The sequence below is a fragment of the Lissotriton helveticus genome, chromosome 1_1 (assembly GCF_964261635.1).
Source record: "Lissotriton helveticus chromosome 1_1, aLisHel1.1, whole genome shotgun sequence".
Classification (NCBI taxonomy): Eukaryota; Metazoa; Chordata; class Amphibia; order Caudata; family Salamandridae; genus Lissotriton; species Lissotriton helveticus.
In genome coordinates this window covers 1,735,787,795-1,735,808,690 of record NC_136057.1, presented here as the reverse complement: position 1 = coordinate 1,735,808,690, position 20,896 = coordinate 1,735,787,795, and the positions used below count along the sequence as shown (strand labels likewise).

The window sequence follows — 20,896 nt, the reverse complement described above, 5'->3', positions numbered from 1 at the left end:
CCCCTGGATTGGCCAAGAAGGGTGTGGTACACAGATGTTCTCCACCTCGTGCCCGCCGCTCCGTCTCCCTCTCAGGGCAGATCTCCTCTTTCAAATGGAGGGGCAGGTTCTACACCCCCACCTCCAGACCTTACACCTTCATGCTTGGAGATTGAACAGGGCAACCTGAATTCCTTTTCTCTCCCACATGATGTGGTGGATGTCATTTTATCGGCCAGACGTGACTCCACCAAGCCTATCTATTCTTATAGGTGGCCTCGGTTTGTTTCCTGGTGTGGGGAGAAATCCATCGATCCTTTGAGGGCTCGTTTATCAGCTATACTTCAATTTGCTCTTTCTTTAGCGCAGCAAGGGTTTGCTGTTGCTACAGTCAAAGGTTATCTTTCGGCTTTGTCTGCATTTTTCTGACTGCCGGATCAGCCGTCCTTATTTAAGTCTCCTGTTGTTTTAAGATTTCTAAAGGGCCTTACGAATAAATTTCCTCCTACTCCCTTTATTGTACCTCAATGGGACTTGAATCTGGTGCTTACTGGGTTCTCCTTTCGAACCTTTGCACAAGTGTCCCTTGAGACTTTTGTCTTTTAAGACGGTCTTCCTGGTTGCTATTACCTCGGCAAGGAGGGTAAGTGAGCTTCAAGCTCTTAGTTCAAAGCCCCCATTCTTGACCATTCATACTGAACGAATGGTTCTTAGGACCAGGGCTGCTTTTCTGCCTAAGGTGGTAACTCCCTTCTATCTAGGACAGTCTATTACCCTTCCTACCTTCTATCCTCCCCCTCACCCTTCCAAGGAGGAGGAACGGCTTCACCGTCTGGACCCTAAGAGGGCGGTGAGCTTTTATCTTGATAAGACAAAGGACTATTGAGTGGATGGCCAGTTGTTTGTTGGATTTGCTGGCTGTGGAAAAGGAAGAGCTGTGCACAAGCGCACACTTTCAAGATGGATTATTTTATGCATCAAGATCTGCTACGCCCTGGCTTTTTAAGGAACCTCCAGAGGGTATAAGAGCTCACTCTACTAGAGCAAAGTCATCAACATCTGCTTTGTCTAGGGATGTTCCTGTAGAGGACATTTGTAGAGAGGCAACTTGGGCCTCCCTCCACACTTTCACGAAGCATTACTGCTTAGATACAGAAGTGAGGAGGGACGGCCACTTTGCGCGCTTGGTCCTTCAGGACTTTCTGGTATAGAGGAGTGGACACCCTCCTCCGGGAGTGGGGACTGCTGTGGGAATCTATTCACAAGGTGAGGAATCCACTGGCAGATCCATCAGAAGAACAAGTTACTTAACTTCGGTACCGCTTTTTTCTGGTGGATACAGTATCTGCCTGTGGATTCCTCAAATGCCCACCCGCCTCCCCGTTGTCCACTCTTCTATACCTGAATTTCTGGTAATGTTTTTTTAATGTATACATGTTATCCTCAAAGGAAGTGTGTTCTTGTACATGATTTACTATGTTATACTCCCACTATGTGTGTTAACTTGACTAGTTTGTACTGTGTATACTGTGTATATATCTATTGTTGTTGGTCCGTCCGTGTGCCTCGAAGGCACGGAAAAAAGGGCGGAACTGAAGTCATCACACCGGCGTAGGCCTATTATGGAGTCGGTGACGTCAGCGGAGCCGCATGCGATGTCGTGCGTCCCTGTGACGTCGTCCACGCCGGCGAGCTACAAAGAATTTTCTGAACGTTGCTGACGCAGGGGGATATTCACAAGGTGAGGAATCCACAGGCAGATACTGTATCCACCAGAAAAAGTGTTTCCGAAGGTAAGTAACTTGTTCATCTCAAACAGTAGACTAAGACAGTTAAATGGTTTCTTATTGGAGGGTACCACCTCATTGGTATCAACAGATTCATTTGTGTTACTGAAGAAGAGACCAATGCCAAGTCGCAAAATGATTATCATAAGCACTGCTTAGTGTGGTGTCTGGGACTCCATAGCCGGGCATTCCATATGTGACATGGTGTCAATGGTGATATGGTATATCAGGTCCCATGTATGAAGAAAATGTCAATCCAGCCATAGTAAGAGAGTATCTGATTTCACAGGGGACTGAATTACACCTCGCACTAGAGGATTCCATCTTTCAAACCTTTGCTGTTGGTGGAGAGGCATAAAATCCACCCTTGTTCCATTCTGAAAAGGTTTAAAGGGCTCCATGAATTAATAGCTTCCAAAATTATCTGCCGGAGGTCATCTGGAGAGTGGTTGGAGTTGGAAAAGTGATGACACATTTTTGTAGTGCTGTGTCTGCAGCATATGTTGCTCCAGTGCTCCTTTATTCTTGGTTTGATAGCGCTCGTGGTCATTCCCGCGTAATGAAGGCCACAAAGGCAGGTAATCAGGTAAACACAGTTTTTTGTACTGCAGTTACTGTGACTTTTCTGTTTCCAGGCGAATTGGGGACCCAACCTGACCTCTTAGGAATGTTTAGTCAGTGGGCATACCCCGTAGGACCCACAGGGATAGTGCCCTGTGACAGGTGGTAAGGCCCACAAGGTGTTCTGCATGTGGGACTGTTGAATATGAGGTCTGGTGTTTACCAGGAGGCCCTTCAGTTTCTGGGTACACTTAAAAGCGAATCATGGCTCTGGAATCTCAAGGGGCCCAGTGCGTCATCACTCTTTCCCACGGTCGCATGCACCCCACCCAAGGACAATCACTACAATTACCTGCACCTTAAAAGACGGGTCTTCTCCCCTGCTCAGTCTCAATCCAGATGCACAGGGGATGGTAGGTCTCCTGCGCTCTCGGCACAGAAACCACATGAGTATGGTTTCATCTCTTGAAAACTCTCTGTTTTCCTTTTTTTTCTCACCCAAAGGCAATTTGGGTCCCCTTGACTTGCTGTTTCTTTATGTTGACTATCATTGTTCTCTCCACAGTTAGCAGCTGAGTGCTACACTGTGCTTTTGGCCTATGGGTCACTGATACAAAGGGTAAGACCCTTCAATCACTCCTGCGGACAACTTGTGATACACTGTGTAACATCAACACAGATTGGTTTTATGTTGTCTGTTACCTGTATGTCCACTTGCCTGTTCTGTTATATTGCATGTACTAGTGTGTTCTTTACTTCCTTCAAATATTGGCGACTGATCAGCGATAACAATAGCATGCACATACAGTGTCCCGGAAAAGCGATCCTGGAGACACATTGGCCCATACATGCAAAACATTTGTTTACTGTGTGTTTTCTTCATTTTCTCATTTTTTTTCTAAGTTGGACGATCAATTTTAAACTTTTTGAACAAAGGTATTTTCTTTTAGGGGATTACCTACACTTTATATCACATCTTAGATGTGGGGTAGGGTTAGCTCTCCCTTTTTTAGGTCCTGAAGAAGCGGTACAGATACTTTTTGGGCCAACAGGCAAGAAACACGTTGACCTGACCACATTCACAGATTTAGGCTACTTGGATACATTACCTCCCTGTAGTCGCCCGTACCAAATTATGTTTTTTTAAAACCTGCAAAGGAAACCATTAGTTTAAAGTCCAGTTGAATACCTCTTTTTAGTCTCTCTTCATTTCACTATACACATTCACTCAACCTCACACATTCAAAACGCCCTCACACTGGTACTTTCATCAGATGGCAAAAATAAAAAGATCTCTGCTACAGAGACCCTTCGTGGGGCCCATAGGGCATTGCATTGCCAGCCCTATGAAGAACACCCTTGATGATGAGACATTACATGCTCATGGATTTGTGAAGGCACCAAGAAAAAAATCCTTAGGATTCCCCTTTCTTTGTCCGCCTTTCTTTCTACTTTGCTTTCTGAAAGGAGCAGTATTTCCACTGGTTTCTGCATTAGCACTTTCAGAGCCTAGGTACTGGACCTTCATTGTCTCACATTACCCCTCACTTCCTTGTTTTGAGTCATATTCAGGGCCATATACAAATCTCTACAATGTCCAGAAAATATAACTATACTATACATAAGATAACAAACATTTCACTCAACTTATTAAGTGCTATTCGAAAGTGGGAGACAAATATGTGTGTAGAGTGAATCAAAGATGAATACTCCAATATGAGTAAGACTTTCATAGAGTGAGCAGGAGATGCTGTTTATTCTTAACTCAGACTGTCTTTAATTCACTCCCATATTAGGGTTTTATTTTCCAGTGCCTTGGTAAGTGCATGGCCAGCTGTGATGATACTGCACTGATCTTACCCTTCCTTCGAAGCATGTTCGAATCTACTAGGTTCATCGCTACTCCTCACCATGCAGTAAGTATCAAGTGCATTTCTTACAATTATCATAGATTTATTTCCCTAGGGTATTTCACCCTGTATGACCACAACAAAAACAAGTTGAGAGGGTAGTCATATGGGGCTGTGGAGCATCTGGATGTACATTGTGTAGGTTTGTAACTTCATTCATAGAGCTTGATGGTAAATTATTGATGACCGGTGAAACATTCCTCATTCAGTACTTCCTCTCACTCAAAAGTGTGCATAGCCAAATTATATTAGAGTGAAACCCCTCTACAGAGTAGATGAGGACTAAGTTAGCAGAAATTAAATGTAGAGCTCCTTTTTTCAGGTGACTAATAATGCATTTCATCAGGGATAGTTAGGAGCCTCTTTTGGTGATCTCTCTTGATAGAAGCCAGTGTTTAAACAAGATAAATCAAGATTAATCAATGTAGCAGATAAAGCGGTGAAAGACATAAAGCTATGTGAAGGCTTTGAAATGACTCTCTCAGAAAGGCCTTCAAAATAGACAACAGTAGACATGAGGAAGAAAGGATAAGCACCCCTTCTAATGAAATCGCACTCCTTTGTTGTAAAGAAGGCTTGTGTATTGAACTGTCCTTGCAGTTCCTTTATGTGAAACACCAGAGAGAACAAAATGACAGAAAACAAATAGTGACAAAACTCTCATCTTATTGTCCAAAGATGCTTTTAAAGTAGCATGGTAAAGGCCCTCCAGCATAGCTGTATAAAGGTATCCTTAAATCATGCTTTCAGGCCACTGAATATATTTGCTTTACTAGTTGACAATCATTCACCAATACCAGCTGTAAACACTGAATGTGAAATCAAGAACCAGGTTTATCCTTTCTTTCTAATATGAAATCTCTGTACTAAATGTCTGTGTTTGGTTAATGTCTATTGTCTCCCTGAGGCTGTGAGTTGTCTTTCCCTATTTGCAGGGCATAGTAATTGGTTTCCAAAGATGTGCCAAGGTTCATCCTTTCGCATGCCGGCAGGTACTTGAAGCGTACAAGGGTTGTCTTTCTGATATTGAGCAGGTAAGAACCATGCATCTCTTTCTGTCTCATATTTCAAACTTTCCTCAGCAGCGGCGGTTCACATTTATTAAATGTATTTTACAATTAGATAAAAGTTCACGAGAACAAAAAGCTAAAATATGTCTAAAGACGTAGGCAGTCTACAATTCCGAAAACAAAACTGTATCAAATAAATGGCCAGTGCAGCTTACATTCCTCATGTGTATATAACATTTGTTGTAGAAATTTAGAAATTTGTTTAGAAAATTTATTTTGAAGGGGCTTATGATACCAAATGCAACAATCTCTTACATGTACCATAAAAACAAGTCATTTAACCTTTACTTTCTCCTTTGATTTACTCATGACTTCAGAAGTAATAGAGCACCAACGGAAATGCCACCCTCCAAGACAACTTACATTTAGGAATGTGGGTGTTCAATACAAGACTGGGTCTAAGACGAGGCCCTGGACTCAAGGGGGGAGTGGTACTCGATATCAAACAACAGACCTGGGTAAAGGCTGGGCTCTGTATCTACAGAATACAGTTACATTGAGGAAAGGTATGCCGCTGAGTCCATATTCTATAGCACACAGCATTACTGTGTTCTAAACTCCTACTGAAATGGTGACTGGCCCGGGCCAGGAGGCCACTGGCACCAGCACTGGTGTGTTGTGTTACAGGACTACCTCTCCTGTCTGAGGATGGGCCTTCATGAGGCCAACTTGAACAACCCACCCTGACACATGGGTAAGGCAGTGTGATTGCGTTGTAGGGGCAGAGAACCACACATATCCCCTATGCCTAGGACAAGGCCAGGGAGGATCATTGTATTTGGGGGCTGGGTGACACTGAGGCCAGGGTTGATTTAGGCAATATTCACTGGATCATTGGTTTTGCAGGGCATTTTGTTCGTGGCGTTCCTGCCGCCTTTGAGGTGGTGTGTGTGTGTGTGTGGGTGTGTGTGTGTGAATAAGAGTTAGGGTAAGGGTAATGGTACACATTAAAGTTAGGTGTAGAGTTAATGTAAGCATAAAGGATAGAGATTGACTTCAGGTTGCGTATATTGTGCCAGTTACGGAACAGTTCTTGTTTAATGTTAGTCTTAGGGATAACTTTATGGCTAGAGATGAAGTATGGGCATGATACAGGGTTAGGGTAAAGAATTTTGTTCAGCATACTTTGCTGGAATGAACTAGGTTCAGGTCTATGAAACGTGGTGGGTATATTATCCTCCTAGTGTTAGGGGGTTTGGGTTTCGGTTATAGTAAATAATAGTAATGGGCAAGTGATAGTGATAGCATTATGGTTAGGCATAGGATTGTGGATTTTTGTACCTTAAAACAACAATAAAATCCTATAAAATCATTTTCAGATACTTATACAGCATTAACATTTGAAATATCAGTTTCTCACTTTTCTTTTTGTATTTTTTTTCTCAATATTTAATTTCTACATTTTAACCTAAATACCACTGGCAGGGGACAAGTGTCTTTTGAGCAGACAGGTGCACGAGATAGTGCTGCCCAAAAGTTCTTTATTTTATTTATTTATTTATGGGTTTCTATAGCGCTGGAATCGACTCCAACGGAGTATCTCTGCGCTGTGATACCAGATAGAGTCCAACAAATATGCAGATGAGGGATAAGGTCTAGATTTTATCAGTGAACAGCAGAGTTTTCAGTTGCTTCCTGAATTTTAAATGGTCTGTGCAGAGCCTGAGGGCCAGAGGCAGTTTGTTCCACAGTGTGGGCCCCGCAACAGATAGGGCTTTCCCTCCAAGTCTGGTTTTTTTTGCACGAGGTACAGCCAACAGAAAATTCTCACTGGATCTCAGCGATCTGGAGGGGGTGTAAAAGGTAAATTTCCGCTCCAGATATGTGGGGCCATTTCCATTTAGGCATTTATGAATGATACAGCATATCTTAAACTTGGCTCTTTGTCGAACGCTCAACCAGTGTAGTTTCTGTAATAGCGGTTTTGAAGCTGTTCTTGGGGGAGCATTTAGGACAAGGCGAGCTGCCGTGTTCTGGACCACCTGGAGCCTGTCCAGAACTCCTTCATTAGCAGAAAGGAGCAGCCCGTTACAGTAGTCAATACGACTCAGTATAAGGGCTTGCACCAAAGTTTTTCTGAAGGAGTCCGGTAGCAGTGGAAATATTCTGCGCATCATGCTGATGGTATGGAAGCATGAGCCAGCTACCATATTACTGTGCTGCTTGAGAGAAAGATCGTAATCAAGGCGTATCCCCAGATTCTTGACAATCTGTCTGGGCTCTGGAACAGTACCCAGATCAGACGGCCACCAGTCAGGGGTCCACAGTAATTTGGCGTCTCCAAACAGCATTACTTCCGTCTTGTTGACATTGCACTGTAGGAAGTTGGTGGACATCCACTGTGCGACGGCTTTCATGCCAGCGGAGAAGGAGTTTCTTATTTCTGTGGTGAGATTTTGAAAGGGGAAGAGGAGCTGCGTGTCATCCGCATATGACACGGGGATGAAACCAAATTTGCGCATCACTCTTGCCAGGGGTGCCACGTAGATGTTAAAGAGTGTTGGGCTCAAACAGGAGCCCTGTGGCACCCCTTTCGTAATCTCTACCTCAGTTGATCTGTATTTACCCATGGTGACAGTCTGGGTCCGATCCGTAAGAAAACTCCTTAGCCAGGCAAGGGCCTTGTTCTTGACCCCTACGTTCGACAACCGGTCAATAAGGATGTTATGTGACACGGTGTCGAACGCGGCTGAAAGGTCTAACAACACCAAAATTACTGAGTAGCCTTTGTCCTGAAACATATGCAGATCGTCAGTGACAGACAGGAGGGTGGACTCTGTACTGTGTTTCGGCCTAAACCCAGATTGGGAATAGTCTAGGCCGCCAGCTTTCTCAATGTAGCTGGATAACTGACGATTAACATACTTCTCAGCGAGCTTTCCCAAAAACGGCAGCAGCGAAATAGGTCTAAGATTAGACAAATCATTCCAAGGAATTGTGGTGTTTTTCCTGATTGGTCTGACCAAGGCTTGTTTCCACTGCTTAGGGACAGATCCTGTAGAAAGGGAAAGGTTAACAAGTTTTTCGATGGTGGGTGATAGAATTCCGAGCAAGGCGGGCATGAGTCTTGCCGGGATAATATCATCGGGACTTCCACTTTTAATCTGCACCATTAGCAGGGATACCTCTTTATGAGTGATAGGGGGAAAGAGGTCTAAAGTATAAGGGCCACTATCAAGTTCTGAATCCTGAAAGACGGGGACTGTATTTGTGGTCAAGATATTGTTCGCATTGACTATTTTAGCATAGATAAGATCGATTTTAGTGCAAAAAAATTGCGATATATTATCGCAAAGTAGTTGTGATGAAGTGTCTGCACTCTCACATGCTGTAGGATTAGTGAAAGAGTGAAGGACCTGGTATAATACTCTGGGGGAATTATCTGCAGCCGTAATGAGATTGGTAATATGTGTTTTTCGCGCCGTTCTGATAGCTTTATGATATGTGCTTAGGGCGTCCCAATACTGTTTCCTATCTGTTACCAGATGGGTAGATCTCCAAATCTTTTCTAATTTCCTAGCTGCTTTCTTGAGATTCCTGAGCTCTTCAGAGAACCAGATCTCTTGTTTTTTGGCTGGTCGGGGTCTAAATTGCTTTAAAGGAGCTATTTTGTCTATGGCTATTTTAATGTCTTTGCTGAACATATCAATAGCTTTATTGATATCATCGGGAATCTCATGGTAGGGTTGGACAAAGTTCTCGGCGAAGGAGGCCTCGTTGACTTTATGCCATTGCCGCCGTATTTCAGGGATATTTGTGGTTTTGGGGGTAGTGATTGCAGGATAGGGAGTGTAAAACTCAAGGATAAAATGGTCAGTCCAGCTGACCTGTGTAGGGGGCAGACATATGACACCAGAAAAATTAGTAATAATCAGGTCTAGGGTGTGTCCGGCCACGTGAGTTGGGCCCACATTGTGTGGTTGGAGACCTAATAATAAAAGATCGTTAAGAAAAGCCTGTGCTTCTTTACAATTCATAAGTTCGCTGTGAAGGTTAAAATCACCTATTAGCACAAAATCTTTGTCTTTATGAACATATGGTGCAAGATTTTCCAGTAATGTATTGACAAAATTAGAGCTAGGTCCAGGGGGACGATAAACCAGGGCTCCTAGTCTAGTTTGTTTGGTGGAAAGAGTTGTTTTAAAAATCAGCATTTCAATGTCTGGAGTGCAGAGTTCAGCCAAAACAGAACAATCAATGTGACTTTTATGAGCAATAGCAATTCCTCCACCTATTTTCTTAGGTCTGTCTAACCTGATCATTTTATATCCCGAGGGAACAGCCAAAGTAATGGAAGGAGTAGAATGGGGTTTGAGCCACGTTTCAGTCATGAAACAGTAGTCAGGTTCATTTGTGGAGATTATGTCCCATATTTCAGAAGTATGCTTAGGTAAAAAGCGTACATTGCAAAGAATGTTTTTATGACCAGTGATTTTAGATGTTTTATATGATGGAGTATGAATGTTCACACAGTTATCAGGGCTTTCTACCTTCATGGTAGTAAACTGGGATTTACAGTGTAAACATGAAAAAGGTCCTTCTACAATTAATTTAAGGTCTCCATGACAGGCATTAGTCTGTAGATCCTTAAATACCTGAGCTGAGTATGTAATCCTGACAGGACGCGGGACAAGCGAGGAAACAGAAGAGACTGCCATGGCCCCTAGCCCCTGGCCCGTTCTGGCGCGGACGGGCGCAGACGGGCAGGTCTTTGGCTTGTCTTCGGCGCGTCAGAGGCGCCTCCCTGCGCGCAATCGCTGCGCGCTTGTTCCCGACGAGTGGCTAAGTAGCCCCAGTAGCAGCAAGACTAGAGCGCTACCCGCTCTGTGCTGCAGCGGAAAAGCGGAAGTGTGTCACTCAGGCTCGTACCTGTCCCGCCCTCCGCTCAACGGTATTGGATACCGAGTCGGACCGGGGCGGGCAGGCTGTAACACAGAGCGCTGAGTGCACACGTAAGTTTGTGACCCCAGACAATGCCTAGTGTAAGCGTTTGTGCCCTCAATGAAAAAAATTACACCGTTTAAAATACACAATTCGATTAACTTTTAAAATCAGCTTTAAATCAAATCAAATATTCTTAAAAGTCACTGTCGCTAAGGGCTTTGCGTTTTCAGCAGTACAGCATCAGCATAATAATCACACCGTACCTGGCATCAAGCGGGGTCGGCCGACACTGCCACTGTCAGCCTTACCGCACTTTGCCTCGCCTCCTCGCCGCCTAAGTAGCCCCAGTAGCAGCAAGACTAGAGCGCTACCCGCTCTGTGCTGCAGCGGAAAAGCGGAAGTGTGTCACTCAGGCTCGTACCTGTCCCGCCCTCCGCTCAACGGTATTGGATACCGAGTCGGACCGGGGCGGGCAGGCTGTAACACAGAGCGCTGAGTGCACACGTAAGTTTGTGACCCCAGACAATGCCTAGTGTAAGCGTTTGTGCCCTCAATGAAAAAAAATTACACCGTTTAAAATACACAATTCGATTAACTTTTAAAATCAGCTTTAAATCAAATCAAATATTCTTAAAAGTCACTGTCGCTAAGGGCTTTGCGTTTTCAGCAGTACAGCATCAGCATAATAATCACACCGTACCTGGCATCAAGCGGGGTCGGCCGACACTGCCACTGTCAGCCTTACCGCACTTTGCCTCGCCTCCTCGCCGCCTAAGTAGCCCCAGTAGCAGCAAGACTAGAGCGCTACCCGCTCTGTGCTGCAGCGGAAAAGCGGAAGTGTGTCACTCAGGCTCGTACCTGTCCCGCCCTCCGCTCAACGGTATTGGATACCGAGTCGGACCGGGGCGGGCAGGCTGTAACACAGAGCGCTGAGTGCACACGTAAGTTTGTGACCCCAGACAATGCCTAGTGTAAGCGTTTGTGCCCTCAATGAAAAAAATTACACCGTTTAAAATACACAATTCGATTAACTTTTAAAATCAGCTTTAAATCAAATCAAATATTCTTAAAAGTCACTGTCGCTAAGGGCTTTGCGTTTTCAGCAGTACAGCATCAGCATAATAATCACACCGTACCTGGCATCAAGCGGGGTCGGCCGACACTGCCACTGTCAGCCTTACCGCACTTTGCCTCGCCTCCTCGCCGCCTAAGTAGCCCCAGTAGCAGCAAGACTAGAGCGCTACCCGCTCTGTGCTGCAGCGGAAAAGCGGAAGTGTGTCACTCAGGCTCGTACCTGTCCCGCCCTCCGCTCAACGGTATTGGATACCGAGTCGGACCGGGGCGGGCAGGCTGTAACACAGAGCGCTGAGTGCACACGTAAGTTTGTGACCCCAGACAATGCCTAGTGTAAGCGTTTGTGCCCTCAATGAAAAACATTACACCGTTTAAAATACACAATTCGATTAACTTTTAAAATCAGCTTTAAATCAAATCAAATATTCTTAAAAGTCACTGTCGCTAAGGGCTTTGCGTTTTCAGCAGTACAGCATCAGCATAATAATCACACCGTACCTGGCATCAAGCGGGGTCGGCCGACACTGCCACTGTCAGCCTTACACCATAATTTGACACCATAATTCAACTTTGAGTGAATAGTTTATGTTGCCTGCGCCACCACAATTGTCTAGCACAGAAAAAGAATTGTGTTTAAACTTTATCATAACCAACAGCCATTACACATCCCTCACTTATTTCACAGTACATTGCGTACCAGGGCAAGTGGAAGCTGCACTCCAATAAATGCGCCAATAGCTATGACAAAAAAATGTGTTTGTTAAGGCATGAAACCTATGGGCTGCACCCTTTAAATGAAATAAAAATAAGCTGTATAAGTTTATAAATGAAATTAAGTGTGATGGATCGATATCTGAAATGTACGTTTTCGTTTGAAGTTTAGCAGTGCCCAGAAGCTGCATGAAGTTGTCACTAGTGGAGAAGTGTGGCTCACTGGTTAGAAGAGGCAGACCCTGAAGGAGAGGTCAGACCCGGGACCAGGGTTCAATTCCCGACGCGGCAGGGTCTTGAGCCCAAATGTCCACGGACTCGATAATTCTCGCTTTGGTGCCTACTCGAATCACGGGTTCACACTCTGCAACTCTAAGCAATAGCTTGCTTAATCTCCACTATGCCCCCCCCGCGGCGGGATGACTGGCTTTCACCTTGGGGATGCCCAGTACAGGTTATCTCACAGGGAAAAGTCAGGACGGGTTCCCAAAGCAAGCGCCTTGAGACCTTGCTGTGAAAAGGCGCTATATAAGAACCTTTGACATTGACATGACATTTACACTACATGGATGAAATTACTTTTTCCGACAGGTTAAACATCCGCTTTCTGGCAAAGCTCTTAACTTACAAAAGTGGTTACTTCATAGGTCTTTGCTCTAGACAGCGCGTGTGCGCTGCTCTAACCAGCCTACCCATAGGCTTCCCTTTAGCTGCCCCAATCGTCACTCCATTCGTCCGTGGCATGAATACATCATGCCTCTTCCTGTATTGAACCCCCCCTGAAAGCACCAGCCAATTACTTATGTGTTAACACAGTGGCCATTTTAGGTACTCATTTTGGGAATACTTTTTCCATTGGTTAGAACTACTGTGCATGGTGGTTACAGGCGCACTCTCTCGTTGATCTTAGAAATGCTTGTTTTTTTATTGTTATCTTGTGCTTTTATCTCAACACATTATTGGCTCAGGTTTGTTTTCCGTTTGTGGTGTTTCCATTGTTCAGCGGGTGCCCCTTTATGGCCGCTGCTTCATTGATCTAAGGGGTATCGCAAAGAAATTGGAATTTCAACAGCACAATACCTGTCATGTAAAAAGCTGTTTTTCTGTAGTGAGAGCATAATTCTGACAATGCCCAATGCTGTGTTGGCTAAAACACCGCTTCTAAGTTGTGAAAACCAAATAGGAGCGCTCAGTCGGATCACATTGGAAGCAAAACTGCCTACAGGACCTGGCAGTAAGATCATAGATGGGACCAAGCAAGATGTGAAAACATGGGGTACACGCTGCATAGGGCTGCAGTCTTCTCTGCAGGTTTCGTTCTCACCCAGCAGAAACATTCAGTTTACTCGTATACTTTCTTTCTGCTCTCCTCCTTCTGACTCTGCGCACATGTTCATGTTTAACAGCCTGAACACCGTAATAATAATAATGTATGTTTTCATTTATTGCTCATGTAACTGCATTTTGGTAGTTTCATAGCATTGGCGCACGTCTTGCAGATAATGTTTTTAACAACCCATGTACAAATAGATATCACATAGGCCGAGGGCTTTAAGTGGGCTGGGTCTTGCTTGTGCACCAGCAGTTCTAAAAAGCAAGTGCTGGGACGGGTCCTTAATGGGGTCTCCATTTTTGCCCGCACCCTCCATGCAGAAACCTCCGTTTTGTCTGATTCCTCTTTTTTGCTGGAATGTCTGCTCTGATCCCGCTGCTTAAGGGAAGTACCTTGCTACAGGGAAGGATGTGTCTTTTACCATTGCAACATACTCTGCAGAACAGCAATATAATGCAGAGTACATTATTACAGTGTTCACTACAAATGACATTAACTGTCATTGTCCTCTACTAGGGAAGGTTTCTGCCCTTCATGTGCTTGTATACTTCTGTAATTAAGGCAACGATTATGCTTACATGCTGTTGTTGCACAAAAGGACATGACTAGCCAGGCCACACCAAGGTCACGTTCTGCTTTTTTCTTTCTTTTTTTTCTGGCAGTTTATATAGTGTAAACTTGGCCCTAGGGCACTAAAGGGCTTTACATGTAAACCATATATTTTTACATGACAACTGTTCTGCAGGAAGAAATGCTTTGAGTGTGTAATCGAGGTATTGAAGCATATATTTTGTTAAACACCAATGTTGTTAAAAATAAGTTGTGCAGGAAAAAAAGTTTTGAGAGAAAGGCAAGGGCTTTACTTGGATATCCTGCGTTAAACTCAGGAAAAACAGAAGATGGCCTATTTTAACCTTTTCAAATCCTCCCTTTGATAACCAGCCCCCATTGAGAGAAAAAAGACTTAAAAGGAAACAAATTATTTGAAAAGGGCATGGAAATGTTCACCCTCAGATATAGCCAATGGAAATACACTCCATTGACAAAGCTGACAACCTGGGCGTGTTGTATCAGCCATGTAACTTGCTGTATTATATATCTGGGTGCAATGACAGCAGCTCCAAAATACTAGTGGGGAGGCACACTATACAGAAGCACATATTATTAGCTTACATGTTTTAAGACACATCCGTAATCTTCTTGCCACGCCCCTTTGAGGGACCCACCAGTTTTTTCATACCACTTGAAGCCCTGCATAGGCCTTTCGTCGTAGGCCAGGGTTTATTTAATGAAACATGCTACAAACAGTAACTTGCTACATTTAATTTTTTTTCTTTCTGAGCATGATGAGCTGCCAACTGTGGTAGACTTTTATGTTTATGGTAATTGTGCATTAGTCATATCATGTTGGAAATTTGTATAACACGCCCTGGCAGCCGGGGCTGCCGCAAATTGCTGGAATCTTTGTTTCAATTTTTTTGAGGCTAGTCTTATTCATTATTCTATGATTCTAACTCCTGTGGCCTTGCACCCCTCACGCTGCAGTGGAATTGAAAGTGTGAGCATTTAGTTGTCCCTTTCCACCGCCCACCTGGGCTCTGCAGGTAGGGCCTTTTCCTGCAAAGTGTGGCCCGCACTGAAGTGGCCTGCCACTCTGTGCACTGCCTGGTCAACAAAACATGAACATTGCCTATTTTTCTCAGAAAGTAAATGTAGGTGAAACGGTTAGTATGTGTATGGAAATGAGTGGCAAACTGTAAGGTACTACACAATAAACATTTTGGTAACTGTCAAAGTCATTTTACACTCATTATCTGATCCAATGAAACCTGTTACATATATTTCTGTTATTATATTGATTATACCGTGATTGCATGTACATGTGATTTTTCTAGGATTACCTTCGTTGGCATTCTTCCAAGGGCAGGATGACATATTGAACATTTAGTGACACCCATATTTTCTGCATCTACAAATCTGTCAACTGCCTCCACACCGTGTTCAAAACACACACAGCCATTTTGTTAGTCGGGAATGCTGCTACCACCATTTCATAAACTACAATGTCTGCTTGCTCATTCAATCTTGCTCTCTATCTCACTCTGAGAACACGGAAGAGAACACATATGCGCTTGTACAGGCAAAGCATTGCAGCGCTATTTGGTATCTCTCTGATGGTAAACCACGCAGCTGGATAAAGTCATGTTTTTTAGAACTCAGCTCTAGACGGAGCATATGGGCTGTCTCAAACCGAGACATGCTGCATCTGCTGGATGGGCTTTAGCCTGCCCATAGGTTTCCCATTTGCTGCCACCATCATCACTCTTCAGTTATATCCACATATTCCAGAGCACACCATGCCACATATTTCCTCTACACAGCTTCACACCATGCCATACAATTCCACAACAAACAATTCCAATCTAACACATCACTCACTCCCTTGCACTATCATCAACCCTGTCATCACTTCCCTACACACCACTGCCTCTTCCATCTCTCCCTCAGACTTCCAGTACCCCCTCTCATCTTACAATACCGCTGATCTCTCCCATCCCTCCCTCACGTCTTCTCTCTATACTGCCTGCTCACATCCACTACCTTCCTGTACCTCCTCACGCTCTTCACTGGTGCACCTCTCGCCTCCCCCCTATTATTGGTGCCCCTTCCCCTTGTACCTCTATCTCTCTCTCTCGTACTCTCTCACTGCTCTCTCTCGCTCTCTCATGCACTCTTCCCGCCTCTCTCATACGGTTCACTTGAGTTCTCAAGCACAGTTTCCATACCATGCCTTTTCACAAATTTCTGTCCCTCAAATCCACACTCTCCTCTTATTCTTTAAGTGTTTTACTTTCCTGCATACATATGTGCCCCCACTGTATGCATCTATGGGCTCCTCTCCCCTTCTTTCTCACATACACTTTCTGCTCCTTTATCTCAAATTTCTGTCCCTCAAACCCACACTCTCCTCTTATTCTTCAGGTGTTTTCCGCATACACATGTGCTCCCTTTTATGCATCTGTGGCCTGCTCTCCCCTTCTTTCTCACATACTCTTTCTGCTCTTCTATCTCAAATTCAATCACCATTTCCTGCACAAACTACCTATCCCTCTCTATCATCCATTTCTATCTATTTTGTGCAGCTCTCACCCCTATCTATTCACAATGCACCGCAATTCCACTACACAAATACACCACACACTTCCACACCACACAATTTCAAAACTAATAACTTGAATACAACCGACATAATTCCACTGGACACCACATACATCCACTACACTCCAAACCAAAAAACATAAGTAAAAGACATTGTCATTTACGTCTATAGCTCTAACCCGTGCAAATTCGAGACCTATTGTAAAATCATGCATGCTAATATATGTGAAGGTCTCTGCTCATTGGCTGGGGGTATGACAATGGAGATTAAGATGATCAGTGGCTAACAAAAGCAAGACAATGAAAGGCTCAGATTAGATGAATAGTTTAGAGAAATGCAACAGCACCAAAAAAGGGGGAAGAAAGGTGTCTTAGAATATGTCAGTCACAACAGCAGTCCCAGCTCTAGCTAGTTACTCTAACACTTTACACTGGTATTGCATGTATGTATGCATAGATATTTCTATAATCTGAACTTCAGAAATATTGGAGTGTTGATAGATGGGCCAGCCCATCAAATAATGAACTCCATTTGGGCAGGGCAGTGGAAGCATGTACTCCACTGACCTGGTAGCCATACAGCCACCGTATTGAGGGATTTCTGACAGCCTGAAAATCCCATGATAGGTTGTAGGACTTCAGTCAATAATATTAAAAGTTGGGGAAAAGTCCAGCTGGCACAACTGCAGGGTCAGCTTTGACAGCGAAGTGAACAGATTGGTTGAGTTTCATTACTGCAATTTCACCCTGGTTCAAGAGCAGTTATTGCGCAAGAGGAAATTCTTGTTGAGTTTTCCTGTAGCTGGATAGTAATTTCTTTATTTTTTGAAAATTCTTTTTATTGAGTTTTCAACACATTTAAGATCACACTACTGTATCACTGCATAGCACTCCCTCCCATGCCCCCCTTGCACAACATTCCAATCAGTTCTGGAATACCATGAAGTAGACGTCAGTTAAGTCTGCTGCTACCAATCCGGTTCACTATAGATGGATATGTGTCATGGACAACTGTGCACTTTCCACCAAGAACTTCCTATGGGTGGCCAGCTCTGGGTGTTTTGTGCTGTACTTTCCACTGTCCCCAGATTCTATCATACTTTTGTGGTTACCCTCTGGATCTGTACACTGCTTCCGCAGCTAAAGAGCAGTTATACCATCCTTCTTGGCTACTTTGAGATTGTGGGGGGCCTGAATCTCCAATGGCCTGCTTTGTGAGGTTTAGCAAAAACACAACCGGTCCCAATCATCAGTTTTTGCCCCTTTACCCATCCCATCCCAGAAATACTTCCATGATAGCCAACGTGGGATTTTGTTCTATCAGAAATCGGCATACCCTTTGTAGGTTAGGGTAAAGCAGGATCCAATACACCTAAATCACCTGGCATTTCCATACCACATGCATGAAGGAGCTTCTGGCCTGTCCATAACGAAAATATTCAGGGTAGCTGTCCCTCCCCATCCTTCATAGCCCCTCAGGGGTTTAATATATTCTTTAACCTGGTCTAATCTCAGGTGAGGCAATATTACCCATTTTCGGCTGCCATTGTTTGCCTTAATCCATTTGTCATCATCCAAGGGCTGCAGGTCTGACTCATATCTTTCCTGCAATTTGTTTAGCCGGTCTGGGACATTTAGCACCAGAATTCTGTATAAGCAAGATCTGCCTTTCCTACCAATAGCTAACATCATGAGTCAGATTTCTAATGGACTGTACTCTTGTGAGTGCTGTTATGTGGCCCGTGTGCCTAACCAGTGCATGTCCGCACAGTAGGTAAATAAACAACTGGGATCTCTGTAAATCCTCTTTAGCTTCAAGTTGGTCGTAGAACGTCATAAGGTATGTCTGCCAGATGTCTCCCTATTTACAGATCCCAAACTTATCTCAGTGCCCTGCAGCTCTACTGTTTCCGTTGGGCATGTACCCATGCACAACAGCTTCTTCCTAGTAGGCAACCTCCAGTTAATTAATGGAATGGCTGGAACGGCTAAAATGGCTGGAATAGTGGACAGGAGAAACTCCCCATACAGCCAAAACCCTGGTGCTTACCCGGTAAAGGGAGTCTGCTTAAGTTTCGTGGCTGGGTCCCCCCGGTCCCCAAAGATCCAGTCATTAACCGCCAGCAGCTGAGCTGAGCTGCCCAGTATTATAGTCTGATGTCTACTGCCCCTAGTCCGCCATCACAAAGGATTGAATGCACTCCTTATGAGAGATTCATGGCACCGGTCCTCCCTACTTGTAGCTATTGATGTTGAACTGTAGGGTTGTAAACCAATGGGTAAGGATTTTCTGGATGTAGTGTGGCAAAACATACAACAGCTGTGGCAATGCCACCATTTTGAAGAGGGCTATACAACCTCATCATGGAAGGAAGCAACAGTGGTCTCAATCTTTAAAGAAAGGTGCACAACGTGACCTGGCGTGCCAAAGGCCCATTTAGTTGATAGATGCCACAGATAAGGTTTTGGGCAGAGTCCTCCTTGCACGCTTGAAAGATTGGGCATCAGAAAATTGGATTCTGTCCAATACTCAATATGGTTTTAGGAGAGGGCGGGGTGCAACTGAATAATATCTTAATTCATCTTTAATCATTAATAAGCACAGAAGGTCCTTGAAGAGTTCTATCCATCTGGCCCTCATGGACCTATCTGGTTCTTTTGACACTGTCAACCGAGATAAATGTTGGGCTATGTTGGAAGGTATGGGTGTGGAAAAAGCGTTAGTAACCCTACTCCCCAGTCGTTACTCCGGTACCACAGTCATAGTAAGATATGGCAGTAAAGGGGAAAAAACACATACTTAGATGCCTGTCAGGTTTTAGCACATTACACAGAAAAGGTCAGTAACTTCTCATACTTGGGCAATCTTTTTAGCAAACTATTGAGATGGGAACCTCTTTTAACCATAAGAGCACAGCAGACAAGTAGGGTGATGGATGCACTATTCCGTTTGGCTTCTAAATTGGGGACATCTTTTTGTCTTTATTGCATTGTCCCTAGGGAGCTGGGGGTCTTGTCCTTTTTCCTGTTTGAAAATGAATAAAAGATTTAAACCATACATTGGGGCACAAGCCTGTGAAGGAACTAATTACCCTTTATAGCCAAATGTCTCTCTGTTGCTAGGTATGGATCTGGGGTTTGGGGCTACGTTAAAAAGCAACAGTTTGTAGGAATCGAAAATAAATTCATGAAAAGATTACTGATGCTCCCAAAAAGTGTTCCTACCTCTTTTGCCATACAGAACTTAACTAGAATTTATGGAAGACCGTATAGGCAGTGCCCCTTTTCTTCTATAGGCCAAGATAGGGACCTCTGAGGATTTAATATTTTCATGTGATGTTATTAAAGATTCCCAAAAATCAGACAATGTTTTAAAGGTTCCATGGTTTTAATATTTAAAGAGGATTTACCATGAGATTGGTCTGGAATACTTTATTGAAAACCCTGAATGAATTCCCCTACATGCCAAAGAGTTTTCAAGGAGGCATACTGCTCCAGGGGCAATAGGCTTATTAGTTACCAACATGACAATATTCGAGTCCCCTGTTTGCTTCCTGCTCCTGCACAATGTTATCTATTTATTTCTACTAAGTTCCAGTTCTGATTTTATCTAACCAGGTTCTGTTTATGCACTTGCACTTTGTTGCTGGCATTTCCTCACCAAGGAGGGTGGTCAAACAAGGTTATGTTCTGCCCATGTGATAATGTCTCAGTTTAAAGAACTATGGACTTTGTATTATTTTGCACATTGTATAAATCAGAGAGAACTAGATTTCTGCTCCCATTACTAAGAAATACTCACTCTTGCTCGTATTGATGGTTTTAACTTCTTACCGTCTTTGGCTACGGCTGAAATCTGTATTGCAGTAGCTAATTACATAAGAGACTCCATTGCGATCAGATACCCTTGTAGAATCTGTACAGAGATTTTACCTTTTTATGATGAATTGTGTATGTATTGTATTTTAATCATATTAATTTGTAAATCTTTTCATGGTTCTCTGAACTGAAATGAAGTTATTCTTGACTTGACTGGCTCTATACTCCATGGTGATCGGGGGGAGATCTATCTCACCATATTTCCCTTAATTTTGCGTGTCAACGGGGTCATATTCCTGTCCCAGCTTTCCTATGGGTCTCATGTGTTAGAAACTGGGTGTCTGGTTGGCAAAAGAATGCAGCCTGTCCAAGCAGAAGCGGTAATCCTAGTCAGGGTAAGCTAGATCCACACTAAAAGATCACCTGTGTTTACCCTCTGGTAGCTTGGCACAGAGCAGTGAGGCTTATATAAAGAGGCAACACACAGCAACAGAAAGAATACCCCACAAAAAGACGCCATACAGGTTTAGAAATATAACACTATTATAAACAAAACAAGACCAAAATGACAAAAATCCAATGTATAGAAGTTGAGATATTAAATGTTAA

The 20,896-nt window shown here is 43.8% G+C and overlaps 2 protein-coding genes across 3 annotated transcripts in view; one reads left to right on the top strand and one right to left on the bottom strand.

Annotated features, from left to right (window-relative positions):
* LOC144774269 (uncharacterized) overlaps positions 1–20,896 on the bottom strand; it is a 592,191-nt gene that overhangs the window by 50,119 nt on the left and 521,176 nt on the right. The gene's annotated exons all lie outside the window — the stretch shown is intronic.
* The window catches only part of LOC144774243 (maestro heat-like repeat-containing protein family member 2A), a 77,376-nt gene that overhangs the window by 40,375 nt on the left and 16,105 nt on the right, over positions 1–20,896 (top strand). For both annotated transcript variants that reach the window (XM_078659177.1, XM_078659176.1), the window contains 2 exons: positions 4,124–4,243; positions 5,173–5,271. In XM_078659177.1, the coding sequence (XP_078515303.1) occupies positions 4,124–4,243; positions 5,173–5,271 (219 nt within the window). The remainder of the gene's footprint in view (positions 1–4,123; positions 4,244–5,172; positions 5,272–20,896) is intronic.